The sequence below is a fragment of the Hippocampus bargibanti genome, linkage group LG07 (assembly GCF_051943395.1).
Source record: "Hippocampus bargibanti isolate YZ-2025 linkage group LG07, ASM5194339v1, whole genome shotgun sequence".
Lineage (NCBI taxonomy): Eukaryota > Metazoa > Chordata > Actinopteri > Syngnathiformes > Syngnathidae > Hippocampus > Hippocampus bargibanti.
In genome coordinates this window covers 4,477,501-4,497,404 of record NC_142740.1, presented here as the reverse complement: position 1 = coordinate 4,497,404, position 19,904 = coordinate 4,477,501, and the positions used below count along the sequence as shown (strand labels likewise).

The window sequence follows — 19,904 nt, the reverse complement described above, 5'->3', positions numbered from 1 at the left end:
CCTCTTCTGGCGGCTTTTGGGTGCAACGATGTCCCCAGACCAAACAAGTACAGCAAAATACATTCACGTGATGGAAGGACCTACAATGCGTCGGTCAGGGGCGTTCCTTTCGTGACGTCACGTACGGACTCGTCGCCAACTCAAAAATAAGACTTCCGGAATATTCAGCGCGAGTCTTAAAACGTAAAATATAGCTATATGCGGTGAAATCTTATTAAAATATGCTCAGTAGAAGTCATTTGAAGCCATTTTATAAATTATGGACACAACTTATCCGGAGATGTCGGTTGTCCTTTAAAAATGCCTAATTATTTTTGTATACATTTTTTTTTTTGCTGTTTGTGTGTGAGTATGCTAGCAACAGAACACATGTTGACACATTTTGGTGTGTAGCTCAAGCCCAGTGAGAAACAAATAGCATGTTCACATGTTTCTACTTTGGAAAAAAACACAGCAGAGTAGCCCCCCCCCCCCCCCAACTCCAGTGATTCCCGGACAGTCAAAGTAAGCCCCCCCCCCACCCGCAAGACCCCTCCATCATTCCAGTCCGTGTAAATGAAAACAACACAGCCAAAGTAATCACACACCTTGTTTGAGCGCATTGTATTATGCGTACAGCGAAGCCGCAGCATTTTTGTGGTTCCACTGCGGTTGTAAATCGGTATCCAATATTGCCTTCATGTAAAAATGATCTGACTTATAAGTCCGCTAAGCCGTTCCCTCCTTATAAAAGTATTATTGACATAATGACTTAATGACATTTGAGTAAAGTGCTAATCCGTTTATGTTAGCTGAACATAATTTAACATGTATCTAAATGAAGACTATTGAGCCTCATGTCAGGGTGGTTTTGTTTCAGTAAATGTAACAAATTTGAATGCTCAATAATTATTTATGATTGTGTATATTCTCCATTCATGGTGTTGATTTTTTTTATGATCCTGTCTGTTGTGTTTTGATGATTTTTGACGGCATCGATGCACAATCATCCGCGGAATTTTGCAATAAGCATCAGGGTTCGATCCTAGCCGTTCAACTTCAATTATCGCTTAAAGGACAACCAACGTCTCCGGACAAGTTGTGTCCATAATTTGTAAAATCATTTCAAATGACTTCTACTGAGCGTATTTTACAAAGATTCCCCCGCTTATAGCTATATTTTACGTTTTAAGACTCGCGCTGAATATTCAGGAAGTCTTGTTTTTGAGTTGGTGACGATTCCTGACGTGACGTCACAGAGGGAACGCCCCTGATCGAGAAAGCGACACACAATGCATTTTGGGTACTTTGTTTGGTCTGAAAACTTTGTGTTGATGGCGAAATTTTAAGGAACACATAAATAACACGATGGTGAATCGTTGTGTGTTTCACAAAGACTACTATTTGATACTAGTTGACACAAATTCCCAGCAGACAAATCAGCCCATTTCCAAAGGAGCTTGGGCGCCATCTTGTGCATTTTCTGGGACGCTCCATTGGCGTCCTGACGGCTCAAATTGAGACGGAAGGACTTCTTTAATCGATTGCAAACATTTATGCTTTGCTCTTCAGAACTATTTGAATCATATTCATAACTGGATGAGTAACAAGAAAGCATTTCTCCGAATATGAAGCCATTGTTTTGATTCATGAATAAGGCAAGACGTCCTGGCGTGACACCATGAACAGGGGGCGGGACCTTTTGAAACTCGCCATCTCCGAGGTCATTTTGAAGTAGTTTTGGGACACTTTAAGTCATTTTTATTGGTGTTTTGAATTTGACTAAAAATATCAGCCTGCATGTTTTGGGTATTTTAGATGCCATAAAAGGTTTTTCTGATGTCAGTTAAGAAACAAAAAAGTGTCGTCGGTTGTCCTTTAAATATTCAATTAGCATTTAAAAATTACGTTGTTTAGCAGAGTATAACAAAGAGGCACGTTTTCATGGTAATTTTTTTCTCAAGTAGGTGTTTTTGGAGTGCCGTTTTTTTGATTGATGGGCCACTTCCTACAGTCTAATAAATGACAGCACACCAGGGACTCAAACTCGGGACCCCCCAGGTACTTTTGGAGTACTTTGTGTATGTGTGCAGGTGCTTGTGTATGCCAGTGATACAAAGTCCAGCTGTATTTTGGACCCTGAAATAGATTTTTTTTTAATTTGCATTAGTTCTTTTTGATTTGTCACTGCCCACCAATAAACAGAGAGAGACAGTTAGAGAAAGAAAATATTCATTGGGATATGGAATAATTTGTTTGATGAAGACTCTTCTATTGTTTGTCGTATTTATTTGGCAATTTTTAATATAAAAATTGTTAACGTGATGACGCTGTTCACACACTGTAATTTGTTCATTCATAGACGGGTGGGCTGCTTTGTGCAGTACCACATATGGCCCTCCAGAGGTCAGTAGTGTCATACTTTGGCTTATGATCTTTCCAGTTTTCCTTTCCCGTTTCAGAGAAAAAAAAGTTGCTTTTTTTCAGGAAAACTGATTGCTTTTGAGGGGGAAATAATGTTTTTTTTTTTTTTTTTAGATTGGAAAAAAATAATTTTGAGAAAATAGAAGTTGAGAGAAACAAAATTGATTGTTTTCGAGAGAGAAGTTGTATATTTTCAAGAAACGCGTCTAATTTATATTTGTATTTTATTTTATTATTTAATATTTATATTTCTTTATATATATATATATTTATATTATTTATATATCTATTATTATTATTATTATTATTATGATTATTATTACATAGTATTATTTTTATCTATTATATTTGTTACATATTAATTTATTTTCTATTCTTAATATATTTTATTATAGTTATATACATTTATTATATTTCGTGTATTTTTATTGTATGTGTCGTATTCATTATATTTATTTGTATATAATAATTGATATTTATATATATTTATATTTATTATATACAGTATATTTATTGTTGCATTTATTTATATATAATAATTGATATTTATATATATTTATATTTCTTTATATTTTTGGGATGATATAAAATATTTTAAAAAAAAATACAATAAAATAAAAAATTTGCAAAGATTTTGACTTTTTTTTTGTTGCTACGTTGTAAATGTATGTATTTATTTTTTTTGCTACGTAGTAAAAAAAAATTGCATTTTTTGGGGGGGGGTTGGAGTTGAGATAATAACCACGTTGACCTTTTTTTTTTTTAATGTGAATATTTCCAAGAAAAAAGTATTTTTATTCTAATCTATTCTGCGGGATGATCTGATGCTTGCAATGGCTGACGTCAGACCACAAGAATGATTTTTGTATTGAGAAGTGTTGAAAAGGCTGCGTGATCGGTTAACACACATACACACAGACGCTCACACACACACACACACACTTACACACCACACACACACACACACTGGCCTTGGACGTATATCAGCAAATAATAATCTGAATACTAATAGCGACCCAGGCACACTTGTCCAGTCATCACAAGGCTAATGACATTCCGTCTCACAATCACACACACACACTGACATACACACATATCCCCAGCCATGATTGCGTAACAAACAACCGACGATTGACGCTCACTGTATGCCAGCAAGGTCATTCAAGAAGACTTTTTTCAAGAAGAAAAAGTGAATCAATAGCTTGAACCGAGTGACCGTGGAGGCGGAAAAAATGCCACGATGGATCTAGTTTGACTGACACGTTCGTTTTCAATTGACGTAATGTTTTTGTGGTGCTGTAAGAGCGACTGAAGAAAAACCTGGCTTATATAACATTTTGATTGGATGAAGCAGTCATTCAATCACAAGATTCACTGTGCCCCCCACCCCTCACCCCCTGAGATGCTATTTCTGATCGGCCCGTTGGGTTTTTCATGGGTTCTTATTTCTCAAATGCTCCAATTTCTCATTTTCTGTACACTTTGGGTCAAAATGACCCGTCTTCAGTAACCCCCCCCCCCCCAATAATCAGCTTCATTGAATTTTTAAACACAAATGTTAATTTTGCTTGAAGAAATAACTTGTCCTTCAGAACAATATGTTTATAATAATAATAATAATAATAATAATAATAATTAATAATAATAATAATAATACATTTCATTTATAAGTGTTTGCAAGGGATTTTTGTTTTTTTATTTTTTACATTACAAACATACATTATAAGACAAAAATATGAAAAAAAGTGAACCCATTTAAATGGTGTGTAAAAAAACGTGATGATCTTAATTTCAACTTGATTAGCCTCATGGGTCATTTTGACCCAAATACCATCTTTGTATATTTTATTTTTTTGTACAGCTTTGTTGGAAATTGGAATAAAAATGACATTTCAATTTTGATAGTTAGGGACAATCTAAGAAAAGTCATAAAAAAAGATCATTTACTGTATTTTTGAGACATTTTAAACACAGTCTCGGGTCATTTTGACCCGAAGACCACAGAAAGGTTAAGTTACTTCAATTTTTCAGTAATAATAATAATAATAATAATAATACATTTCATTTATACGAGCCTTTCAAAACTCTCAAGGAGACTTTAGTCACAGGATATTTTTAGGAAAAGTCATAAAAAATTATTTAGGGTGTTTTGGGGGCATTTTTAACACAGTCTCTGGTCATTTTGACCCGAAGACCACAGGAGGGTTAAGTTCCTTCCAGTTTTCTGTAGTTGAAGACAATCTAAGAAAAGTCGTAAAAAAGATCATTTAGGGTATTTTTGATTACTTTTTAACACAGTCTTGGGTCATTTTGACCCGAAGACCACAGGAGGGTTAAGTTACTTCCATTTGTCTGTAGTTGGGGACAAACTAGGAAGTCATAAAAAAAGACAATTTAGGGTGTTTTTGATTAATTTTTAACACAGTCTCGGGTCATTTTGACCCGAAGACCACAGGAGGGTTAAGTTACTTCCAGTTTTCTGTAGTTGAAGACAATCTAAGAAAAGTCGTAAAAAAGATCATTTAGGGTGTTTTTGATTACTTTTTAACACAGTCTTGGGTCATTTTGACCCGAAGACCACAGGAGAGTTAAGTTACTTCCATTTGTCTGTAGTTGGGGACAAACTAGGAAGTCATAAAAAAGACAATTTAGGGTGTTTTTGATTAATTTTTAACACAGTCTCGGGTCATTTTGACCCGAAGACCACAGGAGGGTTAAGTTACTTCCATTTTTCTGTAGTTGAAGACAATGTAAGAAAAGTCGTAAAAAAGATCATTTAGGGTGTTTTTGATTACTTTTTAACACAGTCTTGGGTCATTTTGACCCGAAGACCACAGGAGGGTTAAGTTACTTCCATTTGTCTGTAGTTGGGGACAAACTAGGAAGTCATAAAAAAGACAATTTAGGGTGTTTTTGATTAATTTTTAACACAGTCTCGGGTCATTTTGACCCGAAGACCACAGGAGGGTTAAGTTACTTCCATTTTTCTGTAGTTGAAGACAATGTAAGAAAAGTCGTAAAAAAGATGATTTAGGGTGTTTTTGATTACTTTTTAACACAGTCTTGGGTCATTTTGACCCGGAGACCACAGGAGGGTTAAGTTACTTCCATTTGTCTGGAGTTGGGGACAAACTAGGAAGTCATAAAAAAGACAATTTAGGGTGTTTTTGATTAATTTTTAACACAGTCTCGGGTCATTTTGACCCGAAGACCACAGGAGGGTTAAGTTCCATTTTTCTGTAGTTGAAGACAATCTAAGAAAAGTCGTAAAAAAGATCATTTAGGGTGTTTTTGATTACTTTTTAACACAGACTTGGGTCATTTTGACCCGAAGACCACAGGAGGATTAAGTTACTTCCATTTTTCTGTAGTTGAAGACAATCTAAGAAAAGTCACAAAAAAAGACAATTTAGGGTGTTTTTGATTAATTTTTAACACGGTCTCGGGTCATTTTGACCCGAAGACCACAGGAGGGTTTATTATATTCCGCACTATAAGGCGCACCCAAAACATGCAGTTTTCCCAAATAACTGATAATTTGATATACTCTTGATCTAATGTGTAACAGTCTCTTTATATTCCCCATTGAGTTGTCTCCGTTTGTTTTTCTACGCCCCCTAGTGGTGATTCTTAACACTGTACGCCATTTTCCAGTCAGAATTTGTCCTTTATTATCTTTCAAGTGTGAAAGGGCGCACGCGTTGACCCAATTCAAACCGCACAATAACTCACGAGACGAAGGGTTATTTGTTACCATGCGAGTAACGTAAATCTCAAAGACGTGGCCTGATAAGCGCCTTATAAAAAAAAAAAAAAATAGCTAAATGCACAAAAGAAGGAGGAAACGCTTCACGGGACACACTGGGAGCGTTTCACACTTGGCGTTGTTGCTTTTTCAAGTGTTTCTTAGTCATGCTGTTTGTTAATTTAGCTTGGGCAAACATTTGTTCTGACTTTCAAAGGGCTCAGCTTTAATCTGCTGTTGATCCTCTTGGGCTCACATTTCACGCCTTATTGGATGACGTCCCGCCTAATCAGTTCATAAAGCCATTTATTAAAAATATATGACCTCACAAAACACATTTTTAAGACTACAGTGTACTACATTTTCTTCATAATTGCATTTTCGAGGCAGGTTGTTACACGTCTCACTTGCTGTTGGCTAACTATTCGCTATTTATTTGCTATCCATTAGCTAGCTGGCTAGCTAATGTCTGGATAACTGGCTGTCTAGCTGTTGGCTATCTGGCGCTCTCCTAGCTATTTATTTGCTATCCATTAGCAAGCTAGCTAGCGATTAGCTGTCTAGCTGACTGACTGTAAGCTGTCTAGATTGCTAGCTGTTGACTATCTATTCACTATTTATTGCTGTCCGCTAGCTAGCTAGCTATTAGCTGTCTATCTGACTGGCTGTAAGCTGTCTACATTGCTAGCTGTTGGCTATCTATTCACTATTTATTGCTATCCATTAGCTAGCTAGACAGCTAGCTATTAGCTGTCTAGCTTACTGGCTGTAAGCTGTCTCTATGGCTAGCTTTGGAAACGGGCTGATTAATTCCTTACACGGAGCTTTGTCGCCATTTTCTGCCTCTTTTTGATGCCGCATTTCCCGCCCCCAGATACCTCAAAATGGCACGGAATAAATTATTTAATCGATTGCAAACATGTATGCTTTCCTCTTCAGAACTATTTGAATCATATTCATAACTGGATGAGTAACAAGAAAGCATCTTCTCCGAATCTGAAGCCATTGTTTTGATTCTCCAGCAAGGCAAGACGTCTTGGGGTGACACCACGAACGAGGGGGCGGGACTTTCTGAAACTGGCCACTTCCGGTTTCATTTTTTTGCAGTTTCAGCACACTTGAAGACATTTTTATTGGTGTTTTGCATTTGACTAAAAATATCATACTGCGTGTTTTGGGTATTTTAGATGCTATAAAACGTTTTTCTGATGTCAGTTAGGAAACAAAAAAGTGATGTAGGTTGTCCTTTAAATGGGGTTGTTTTACATTCCACAATACCAGCCCCCCTCCCCCCCCATCTCTTTGCATGTGAAGCGTTGGTCTCAAGTTGGATTGCGTGCAAAGTCCTCATATTTGCTCCGTTTTTCAGTCTGCGTAGTCGAGAGTGCTTGATTTCACTGAGCTACCATGAAAGTATGCATCATTAACACACACATGCACTCCGGTCAAAATGGAGGTGAAAGACGAGTCATGCGGGGGTCTCGGTTTTCAGCCGTCGCCGTTTCATTTCTGCGAAAAAAATGTGACTCTGTAACAAGAAAAATGTCCCATGGCGACGAGCAAGCCTGATTTCAGCTCAACTTTGAATGAACGCAATGCAGTGTTCTAACAGACGCTTCATCGGGTACACCTGCGCTAGCAAACGAACTCCACGAAACAGAGCCGAAAATGTGATTTTTTTGCGATTACATGACACATTTTTAAGTGAAGTAGTACTAAATAAAAAAACAATAATAATATTAATAATAATAAGATGCTTCTTCAGCGAACTAAAAAAGTTCGCTAAAGAAGCATCTTGGATAAGAAGCGAAACGTCCGACACCTTCAAAAAAGTACAGATGACGGCGGCTGAAGAAACCTTCTCATCGATAGTAGTAGTAGTTAGAAATGAAATGTAGTACAGTAAAGTCTCGTTATATCGATATTCAAGGGAGTCCGAAAAAATATCGATATAACCGGGACTATCGATATATCCGATATCGAGACTTTACTGTAGTTATAAGTGAAATGTAGTAGTTATAAATGAAATGTTGTAGTAGTAGTAGTTATAAATGAAATGTAGTAGTTATAAGTGAAATGTAGTAGTTATAAATGAAATGTTGTAGTAGTCGTAGTTATAAATGAAATGTAGTAGTAGTAGTAGTTATAAATGAAATGTTGTAGTAGTAGTAGTTATAAATGAAATGTAGTAGTAGTAGTAGTAGTTATAAATGACATGTAGTAGTTATAAGTGAAATGTAGTAGTTATAAATGAAATGTAGTAGTAGTAGTTATAAATGAAATGTAGTAGTTATAAGTGAAATGTAGTAGTTATAAATGAAATGTTGTAGTAGTAGTAGTTATAAATGAAATGTAGTAGTTATAAGTGAAATGTAGTAGTTATAAATGAAATGTAGTAGTAGTAGTAGTTAGAAATGAAATGTAGTAGTAGTAGTAGTTAGAAATGAAATGTAGTAGTTATAAGTGAAATGTAGTAGTTATAAATTAAATGTAGTAGTAGTAGTAGTTATAAATGAAATGTAGTAGCAGTTATAAATGAAATGTAGTAGTTATAAGTGAAATGTAGTAGTTATAAATGAAATGTTGTAGTAGTAGTAGTTATAAATGAAATGTAGTAGTAGTAGTAGTTATAAATGAAATGTAGTAGTTATAAATGAAATGTTGTAGTAGTAGTAGTTATAAATGAAATGTAGTAGTTATAAGTGAAATGTAGTAGTTATAAATGAAATGTTGTAGTAGTAGTAGTAGTTATAAATGAAATGTAGTAGTTATAAGTGAAATGTAGTAGTTATAAATGAAATGTTGTAGTAGTAGTAGTTATAAATGAAATGTAGTAGTTATAAGTGAAATGTAGTAGTTATAAATGAAATGTAGTAGTAGTAGTTAGAAATGAAATGTAGTAGTAGTAGTAGTTAGAAATGAAATGTAGTAGTTATAAGTGAAATGTAGTAGTTATAAATTAAATGTAGTAGTAGTAGTAGTTATAAATGAAATGTAGTAGCAGTTATAAATGAAATGTAGTAGTTATAAGTGAAATGTAGTAGTTATAAATGAAATGTTGTAGTAGTAGTAGTTATAAATGAAATGTAGTAGTAGTAGTAGTTATAAATGAAATGTAGTAGTTATAAATGAAATGTTGTAGTAATAGTAGTTATAAATGAAATGTAGTAGTAGTAGTAGTTATAAATGAAATGTAGTAGTTATAAGTGAAATGTAGTAGTTATAAATGAAATGTTGTAGTAGTAGTAGTAGTTATAAATGAAATGTAGTAGTTATAAGTGAAATGTAGTAGTTATAAATGAAATGTTGTAGTAGTAGTAGTTAGAAATGAAATGTAGTAGTAGTAGTTAGAAATGAAATGTAGTAGTTATAAGTGAAATGTAGTAGTTATAAATGAAATGTAGGAGTAGTAGTAGTTATAAATGAAATATAGTACTAGTAGTAGTTATAAATGACATGTAGTAGTTATAAGTGAAATGTAGTAGTTATAAATGAAATGTAGTAGTAGTAGTAGTTATAAATGAAATGTAGTAGTAGTAGTAGTTATAAATGAAATGTAGTAGTTATAAATGAAATGTTGTAGTAATAGTAGTTATAAATGAAATGTAGTAGTAGTAGTAGTTATAAATGAAATGTAGTAGTTATAAGTGAAATGTAGTAGTTATAAATGAAATGTTGTAGTAGTAGTAGTTATAAATGAAATGTAGTAGTTATAAGTGAAATGTAGTAGTTATAAATGAAATGTTGTAGTAGTAGTAGTTAGAAATGAAATATAGTACTAGTAGTAGTTATAAATGACATGTAGTAGTTATAAGTGAAATGTAGTAGTTATAAATGAAATGTAGTAGTAGTAGTAGTTATAAATGAAATGTAGTAGTAGTAGTAGTTATAAATGAAATGTAGTAGTTATAAGTGAAATGTAGTAGTTAATAAATGAAATGTTGTAGTAGTAGTAGTAGTTATAAATGAAATGTAGTAGTTATAAGTGAAATGTAGTAGTTATAAATGAAATGTTGTAGTAGTAGGAGTTATAAATGAAATGTAGTAGTAGTAGTTATAAATGAAATGTAATAGTAGTAGTAGTAGTAAGAATGAAAAAAGCCATCCACAAACATTTTTGGGATCAAACAAGGGGTTTAAAAACTCACTGTTAAAATTAAAGCAACCAAGAAATGGGTTGTTCAGTTATCAGCGAATATCTAGATGAAAATATTAAATTCACCACCAATTGACTGCAACCACGTTTGTAGCGAGTTAGCATGTTAGCATTCTCCTCAAAAGGCTTTGCCAGCCCACACCCCCGTTGCTCGCAATTGAAAACTGAAGTCACTGAAGTGAGGAAAAAGAGACACGTAACCACATTTGGCTTACATCATCCTCATGTTAGTGCCATGTGGAACTGGAGCGTCACATAACCAAAACACTCAGTGACGACCGACTCGTCTCGGGCTAACGGCCAAACCGGGCTCTCCCGTGTTACCCCCTGGGGGCTTCGCTCAGCCTTACTTGACAGCTTTCGCAACATGGAAGCCTGCTTGCGCCATGCTAGCATGTTTTTTTTTTTGCATGTCCAACTTTCGACTTATCGCCTTGTTATGAAATAGCCAAAACTGTTGGATACATACCATATGCTAACGTTCATTTAAACTCAAGATGATGAAAAGACTGATCATCGCTATTTTTTAATAATAATAATTATTATTATTATATTATTATATTACTATATTATATTATTATATATCCCGCGACCCTAATGAGGAATAAGCGGTACGGAAAATGAGATGAGATGAGATATTATTATATATTAATATTAATATTACTGTTAATATTAATAATAATAATAATTATTATTATTATTATTATTAGTAGTAGTAGTAGTAGTAGTAGTAATATTAACAGTGATATTAATATTAATTATAGTAATATAATAATATAATTATAATTATAATAATAATAATAATTAAAAATAATAATACTAATAATAATTATTATTATTATTATTATTAACAGTAATATTAATATTAATATATAATAATATAATATAGTAATATAACAATATAATAATAATTATTGTTATTATTTTTATTATTATTATTATTATTATTATTATTATTATTATTATTATTATTATATTATTATATTACTATATTATATTATTATATATTAATATTAGTATTACTGTTAATATTAATAATAATAATAATTATTATTATTAGTAGTAGTAGTAGTATTAATATTAACAGTGATATTAATATATAATAATAATAATAATAATAATAATAATAATTATTATTATTAACAGTAATATTAATATATAATTATATAATATAGTAATTAATAGTAATATAGTAATATAGTAATAATAATTATTATTGTTATTATTTTTATTATTTTTATTTTTATTATTAATATTATTATTATTTTTATACATTTAATTTCCAAGCGCCTTTCAGAACACTCAAGGACACTTTACAATCAAAAAACAATAGAACCATAAAATTAAATTTGCAGGGGGAGGGGGTCACTGTAGATCGCTCGCCACCACTGAACAAAGTCTACACACTGCTCAAAAATGTATGGAATACTGTATAAAAATGCATAAACATGTACTATTTTTTTTTTACCAATCTAATGTGATGCATTCACTGCCATTCCCGAATTTATTTGTTTTGTTTTTTTTTTGTTTTTTTTTGGCAGGGGAGTGCTGATAAAGTGCTGGTCAGACCTCTGGCAATGTTTTTCCCTTCCACGAAGGGCCAGCGTTTGCTTTTTGTCTGTTTGTCCATATTTCTAGCTGGATTTCGAACGCTAGATAATGACATTTTGGCTAATGAAAGGTGTTGAAACCCGGTTGAAAAAAAAGACTGCGGTTGAAAAAAAAAACAGCGCTGTTTTCGTCTATGTTGATCGAAACAGCACCACTATGCCCCGTAGTGAACAATCTTTGAATTGTACCGCATTAAAAATCTGAATTCCATTTTTTTTCCACTTTTAAATTATCCTGCAGGCCTGATTAAACCTCCTCGGGGGCCGGTTTCGGCCCGCGGGCCGTATGTTTGACACCACCGTTCTAAATGGTTTATTTTGTAAAAAAAAAAAAAAGAAATAATGATTGTACAAATTTTATGGGTTTCGTTTTTGTTTTTGTTTTAATATGCATAAAATAATGTTGAAAAATATATGACATTATTTTTTTTCTGTTTGTTTTTTCTTTGTGTGTTTTTTTTTTTTAACTAATCCATCCATGCATATTCTAAGCGAGTGCAAAGGAGGCATATAAGAAGCCACGTTTGCACTTTTTCAAGTACCCCTCGCAGTGCACAATGCAATCTTTGTGTACCCCAATCATCAGCGTTGGCTTGGCCCGTGAGCCATGCAGAATACGTGCTGACACAGTTGCGGCACGCAGCTTTTTTAACTGATGTCGTATATAACTACAACACAGCTGAGCATCCGCTTAATTGCATGCTACATTCCTACCCCCCCCCCCCCCCCAAAAAAAAAGTTCCCTTTAATTTATTTTAGTGCATATTTTTGTGTCATTCTGCAACAACGTCCGTATCCTGCCTTAGATGTTGGTGCGTAGTGTTTTCTTAAGGGAAGAAAAAGGCACTTACGCCCTCTCGGTTCAATCTTTGTGACTCTGTATATGCTTTTTTTTTACCTTTTTTTTCTCTGCCAGTTTGGCACAAATTGAGCCAACGTTAAAGCAACACAGATGGTCTTTTTGCTTATGTGCCAAAGACAGCCTGCATTAGGTGCAAATACAAACTCAGCAATGTGGAAAGTATATGACTCTTTGTCTTAAAGGACAACCGACACCATTTTTTTGTTTGCTAACTGACATCAGAAAAACGTTTTATAGCATATTTATAGTATATTTTGTGTAGTTTTAAGCCTTAGAAAATTAGAAAGTAGAAAATTATGTTTTATGGGGACCTGAAAACGCATTATTCTCATTTTAATGGTTTCCTATGGGAAATTAATTTTTGGGATACACACTTTTTGCCTTACACACTCTGTCTGGGAACCAATTAAGTTCGTAAGCCAAAGTATCACTGTACATATCTCTTTTGTCAAAAATACGATTTTTAGCAAATTTTACCGTATTTTCTGAAATATAAGGTACACCTTCAAAGACTGACATTTAAAAACCTTTCACTCAACCCAGAAGTAACTCAAATAGATAGAAAGCCAGCTAGCTAGCTAATAGATACAGTAATAATATTAATACATTTCATTTATAAGCGCCTTTCAAAACTCTCAAGGACACTTTACAATCACAGGATATTTTTTTCTGCGGGTGAGCAGTGGCAGCCATTCACGCCAGTGTTCACTCAACCCGGAATTAACTGAAATAGATAGAAAGCCAGCTAGCTAGCTAATAGATGCAGTAATAATAATTATAAATTTCATTTATAAGCGCCTTTCAAAACTCTCAAGGACACTTTACAGTCACAGGATATTTTTTCTGCGCGTGAGCAGCGGCAGCCATTCACGCCAGTGTTCACTCAACCCGGAAGTAACTGAAATAGATAGAAAGCTAGCTAGCTAGCTAATAGATATAGTAAAATAAACATTTTATTTATTCGTTTATTTTTAGGTTACATGTAAATTTTTCTCTAAATGGTACCCATGTTGTCTTATTTTCGTTTGTTAGGCTGTACACAAGTCGATGACCTCACCATTGAGCGGGTCCATTCCGCACTCGAGCGTATGTTCGAGACCCTCGGCGGGCTGAGCCACGTCCGAGATCACCACAAGCAACTGCGTAGCATCTACACGGCCAGCGACGGCGTCCATCAGGTACCGCCCCATTCAACTGGTGTCACCTTCCAAATAAGAGAATTCTGGAACATTCTTGTATTGAAGCACATTTTAATAATATGTTTTTTTAATACCACTTTTTCCTGCCTGCGTCACTTCACCAGCCAGCCTCCTGGTCTTTATCTATCTATCCATTGGAGTATGTTATATAATCATGGCAGTCTACAAAAAAAGAAAAGTTGTTCATTGTAAATCACAAAAGCCTTGAAAACAACAGCTGACTCACAATGTGAACGATAGCCTCCAACAACTTGTTGATGTAGACATATGTTGAGTCACTTCTTACGTAAAATGTTAGATACATAAAGTAACTGTATCCAGGCTCCTGTCTTGTCAATCTCAAAATAACCAGGTTCCAGCTGGACCTTAGGCTAACTAAAGCTAGTGGCTACATGATCCTTAATGTAACTTCACGAGCATTTACACCAACAAAACAAGCTAGCTTATCAAATGAGAGTTCTTGTTAGCTTACAAAAAGGCCATATTTGTGACTCGACTGTAATTAATTACTCTTTATAAAACCTTCTTTGGCTAACTATATGTTGATATAATTTAACATAATTCCGGTTCGTCATTATGCTAATAGTCGCTCACCGTAGCCAAATTCTAGCTTGTCTCAACTATGTTCCATTTTTCCCGCCAAAACATTCCATTCCTTAAATGTTTTTCTTTCTTGTTGTATTCATGTAACATGGTGTTATTGTCGAATTAATTTCACCAATCACTTGTTACGTAAATGTTACATATATGAAGTAACTATCCAGGCTCCCGGTTCTATCTCAAAATAACCAGGCTCCAGCTAGAGCTTAGGCTAACTAAAGCTAGCTGCTACATGATCCTTAACTTAAAGTTACTTCACTAGCCATTGGGTTGTATTTACATAAACAAAACAGGCTAGCTTATCAAACGAAAGTTCATGTTAGCTTACAAAAAATGCTGTGGTTGTTGTTGTAACTTGGCTGTCCTAAACTGCAGTAATTAATTACTCTTTGTAAAACCTTCTTTGACTCAGTATATGTTTATATAATTTAACAAAATTCGCCGTACGGTTTGTCGATATGCTAATAGTCGCTTACCATAGCCAAATTCTAGCTTGTCTTTATGTCAATCATGTTCCATTTTTCCCCCCCAAAAACATTCCATTCCCCAAATGGTTTTCTGTCTTGTTGTATTTATGTAACATGGTGTTATTGTCGAATTAATTTCACCAATCATTTCTTACGTAAATGTTACATATATGAAGTAACTATCCAGGCTCCCGGTTCTATCTCAAAATAACCAGGCTCCAGCTGGAGCTTAGGCTAACTAAAGCTAGCTGCTACATGATCCTTAACTTAAAGTTACTTCACTAGCCATTGGGTTGTATTTACATAAACAAAACAGGCTAGCTTATCAAACGAAAGTTCCTGTTAGCTTACAAAAAATGCTGTGGTTGTTGTTGTAACTTGGCTGTCCTAAACTGCAGTAATTAATTACTCTTTGTAAAACCTTCTTTGACTCACTATATGTTTATATAATTTAACAAAATTCGCCGTACGGTTTGTCGATATGCTAATAGTCGCTTACCGTAGCCAAATTCTAGCTTGTCTTGATGTCAATTTTCCCCCCAAAGAACATTCCATTCCCTAAATGTTTTTCTGTCTTGTTGTATTTATGTAACATGCTGTTATTGTCGAATTAATTTTACCAAGCCAAGACAAATCCCCGTTGGGAGTGAAAACGATACGGGTACGCGTGCTCATGCGCTTGCTAACACGTCCGTGATTTTGTTTCGAGTGTATTTTTTATTTTTTTTTTTTTACGGGTTCTTTTTATTTGTCAGGGATGTTAGGCAAGCGGGACGGATGTTGTTGTTTTGTCTACCTCCCACTTAGCAGGAGCAGGCTGACCCATTTTGAAAAGTCGCTAAATTCTAGTTGATGTAATTAGTCACGTAAACCGTTGATGAGTGGGTGGCTTCCACTGCTTGCGGAGATGAGCGATATGCACGTTTTTGTCCAAAACATCCTCCGCATTCAATTAACCGAAGAGAGCTTTATTTACTCAACCGCAGATGGGCGGGGGTGTTAATTAAAAGGTGAGACGTTTATTTTGGAAAATGACTTCTGCGAAATGGCGGTTTGACATTCGCTTCATTCAACCCCCGGGATTGTTATGTTATTTTTATTCTTTACAAGAGGCTACTGTATGAAGTTTGTAATCATGTACTGTACACGCTAGTCAAGATCACTTTCTTCACTCCAAATAATCAACACGATAACAGAAGATACGTCTTAGTCACGGTTCTAGTAAAGTCTTTCTACTGAATGTCTACTGAGTAGAGATTTTCTCCACCCAAGCCAGTTCTTTTGCGACTTGAAGCTAACTAAAATCGCCTTCCGCTTGTCAAGCTGCGTTGAGAAGAGGCAAAAACAAGTCAATTATCTTTGTGTGTACCAGGGCTAATTGTGTTGACAACTTCAGTCACTCCTTGTGTTCCTCGAAGCTACAGACGTAGCATTTAGTCAGCTAGCTAACTGTCACCAAGGTTCAGGTTCTGAAAAGAAGCTAACTGTTGAGGTTCTAGCAAGGCTTATGATTTGCACTTGAGCTATCTAGCTATCGAGCTTGCTATCTGGCTATTTGGCTGGCTATCGAGCTGGCTACCTAGCTGGCTATCTATTTTCTATCTATTAGCTAGCTATCTGGCTCTCTAACTGGCTATCTAATCGTTATTTATTGGTTAACTAATCTCGCTATCTAGCTAGCTATCTAGCTGGCTACCTTGCTACATATTTATTTGCTAACTAGCTATCTAGCTGGCTACCTAACTAGCTATCTATTTGCTATCTATATCCTATCGATTAGCTATCTATCTATATAGCTATCTATTAGTTATCCATTAGCCAGCTTGCTAACTTTCTATCTATTTGAGTTATTCCAGGTTGAGTGAACGCTGCCACACGTGGCTGCCGCTGCTCACCCACGGAAAAAAAATGTAACCTTGAGAGTTTTGAAAGGCGCTTATAAATTAAATGTATAATTATTATTATTATAACAACAAAAGTTAACAATATACAAACTCCCGGCCTTTATGCTAAGAAAAGCTAACTGTGCTTAAGCAGCAGGTCATTGTAATATTATTAAATGATAATCATATCCAGTTCAGTTTGTCCTGATGCTAAAATGTGACACTGTAGCTAAAACACGTTCGTCAGCTAGCGGTGTCTTGCTAGTTGTTATGCTATTGAAGCTAGCTGTGTCTTTCTAGGTGTTATGCTAACAGACGCTATCTGGAGTGATTTGTCACTCAAGATCGAGCTAATTTTTATGGTTCAAAACAACTAGATTCAGCATCTTGTTAGCCTTTAAGCTAACCAAGATTGATTGGATAGGATTTACCTTTATTAGTCTCGCAGTGCAGAATTTTACATTTAATAATAATAATACATTTCTTTATAAGCGCCTTTCAAAACTGTCAAGGCCACTTTACATCATAGGATAAATTTTTCTGTGGGTGAGCAGCGGCAGCCACACGCGCCAGCGTTCACTCAACGCGGAAGTAACTCAAGTAGATAGAAGGCTAGCTAGCTAGCTAATAGATAGCTAATAATAATAATCATGATCAGAATACATTTCATTGAAAGCGCCTTTCAAAACTCTCAAGGTCACTTTACAGTCACAGGATAAGTCTCTCTGTGGGTGAGCAGCGGCAGCCACACGTGCCAGCGTTCACTCAACACGGAAGTAACTCAAGTAGATAGAAGGCTAGCTAGCTAGCTAATAGACAGTTAATAATAATAATACATTTCTGTGCTTTGGTGGGTTGCTGTTGTTTATGTTAACAGCTAAGTTTAAATGCCTGTATTAGGTAACTTTTATCCACAATTCCATTTATAAACAGTAGCGTCTAAAACGCGAGATTACCTTTGCGACCAGTTATTTTTTCCTTCAATGGAAAAGTGAGGTATTTCTTTGTCTGTGACTATTTGGGGCATTGCGGCAATTTCAAAAGTCCAAGATACCGGAGTCAGCCTCCCGACTATTTTAAGAGCCCACCGTTGTGAGGATCTCTATACTGTGTCAGGTTTTATCAAGTAAAAGCCTTCTGGAATGGTCGCCATGTTAGCTTACAGGCTATAAATGGCGCATTCCTGGTAGAAAGACTGAAGCGGATTTCCCTTTTAAGAATATCTGATAAGAGAGAGTTTTTCCTTATTTTTCTCTGTCAAGGAGTAGAAAGAAATGTTATGAAATATTTCATGTAGACAACTTGAGTGTCTGTAATTTATGAGTTGTGTGTGGCTTGTTGATCGAGTGTGAACAGCTAAATACATGTTTTGTGTTTTGCGTATTTCCGTGAAAATGAGTGAGCGTTTGGGAAAAGCCACAGTTGAGCTAGGCGGGGTGAGTAGTAGTTCAAACACCTCCACAAGATGAGGGGAAACTAAATGAGGATGAAAATTAGACAAAAGTAACTTTGGTCTTTGGGAAGTTTTGTTTTGATAAAATTTTGGGGAAATAAATATCACCAGAGCTGCAGATAAAGCGCTGGTCAGACCTCTGGCAATGTTTTTCCCTTCCACATGGGGCCACAATTTGCTTTTTGTCTATGTTAGCGCTTTGTTCCAGCTTCAGCTGTCGTTAAAGCGCTATATAAATCAATATGTATTGTATTGTATTGTATTGTATTGTATTGTATTGTATCGTATTGTATTGTATTGTGTACAGCCGCCATTACAAGCTCACATAACTCCCTTATAATTTAGGAATTTCAAATTCAATTCAGTTTACTATTAATTTCCAAGAGTAACTCCACCTGGCCCAAAGAAAAGAAGAGGACTGTCTTTCCAGCAGCTCCTGTATTTTGTTTTTCTACTTCTTTCTTTCCTTTCCTCTTCCTTTCATAACTTTGCTGCTGTGTTACTTCCGGGCTGGCTACCGCTGCTCACATGCACAAAAAAGTTCTTATCTATTAGCTGGCTATATATCTAGCTGGCTAGCTATCTAGCTGGCTATTTAGCTAGCTATCTCTTAGTTATCAGCTAGCTAACTTTCGATCTAATTGAGTTATTCCGGGTTGAGTAAACGCTGGCGCGTGTGGCTGCCGCTGCTCACCTGACTGTAAAGTGACCTTGAGAGCTTTGAAAGTCGCTTAGAAATGAAATATATTATGATTATTATTAATTCTTTTTGTCTGATGAAAGAAGAGAGTCTAAGCTTTCTTACGCTAATTTGAATGTTTACGTAGTCCTAAAACTCAATATTCTGTGGGTCCTGCAATTTGAGTGACAATGACAAAAACCCTGGCACTGGAGTGGACACATTTTTGCATTGGCAGTGAAGAGCTAATAGCGCTACCTATAGGCTTCCCGTTTATCCTTCATTCATACGAGCTGGCTATCTAGCTTGCTATCGAGGTGGCTACCTTGCTACGTATCTATTTGATATCTATTTGCTAACTAGCTGTCTAGCTGGCTACCTAACTATCTATTTGCTATCTACATATATGCTATCTATTAGCTATCTATCCAGCTAGCTATTAGCTATCTATTAGTTATCTATTAGCCAGCGAGCTAACTATCTATCTACTGTATTTGAGTTACTTCTGGGTTGAGTGAACAATGGCGCATGTGGCTGCCACTGCTCACCCACAGAAAAATTTACTCTGTGACTGTAAAGTGACCTTGAGAGTTTTGAAAGGCACTTGGAAATTAAATGGGTTATTATTATTAAGATGTCCTTAACACCTCCATTGCTTCCCCGTTGATATTCCCTTTTTACAGGCGACCTACCGACCTTTCCTACGTCAGATCCTCCAAGAAGTCTTCCACCCTGACAAGCACGAATGTCCCGACATCGAGCACATGTCCGGGGGTCTCACGGACCTCCTCAAAACGGGTTTCAGCATGTTCATGAAGGTCAGATGCACGGTCATATGCACGGACAC

The 19,904-nt window shown here is 35.3% G+C and overlaps 1 protein-coding gene across 1 annotated transcript in view; it reads left to right on the top strand.

Annotated features, from left to right (window-relative positions):
• Positions 1-19,904, top strand: part of scfd2 (sec1 family domain containing 2) — a 118,451-nt gene that overhangs the window by 87,400 nt on the left and 11,147 nt on the right. The window contains exons 7-8 of the mRNA XM_089000695.1: positions 13,809-13,954; positions 19,741-19,875. Coding sequence (XP_088856821.1) covers positions 13,809-13,954; positions 19,741-19,875 — 281 coding nt within the window. The remainder of the gene's footprint in view (positions 1-13,808; positions 13,955-19,740; positions 19,876-19,904) is intronic.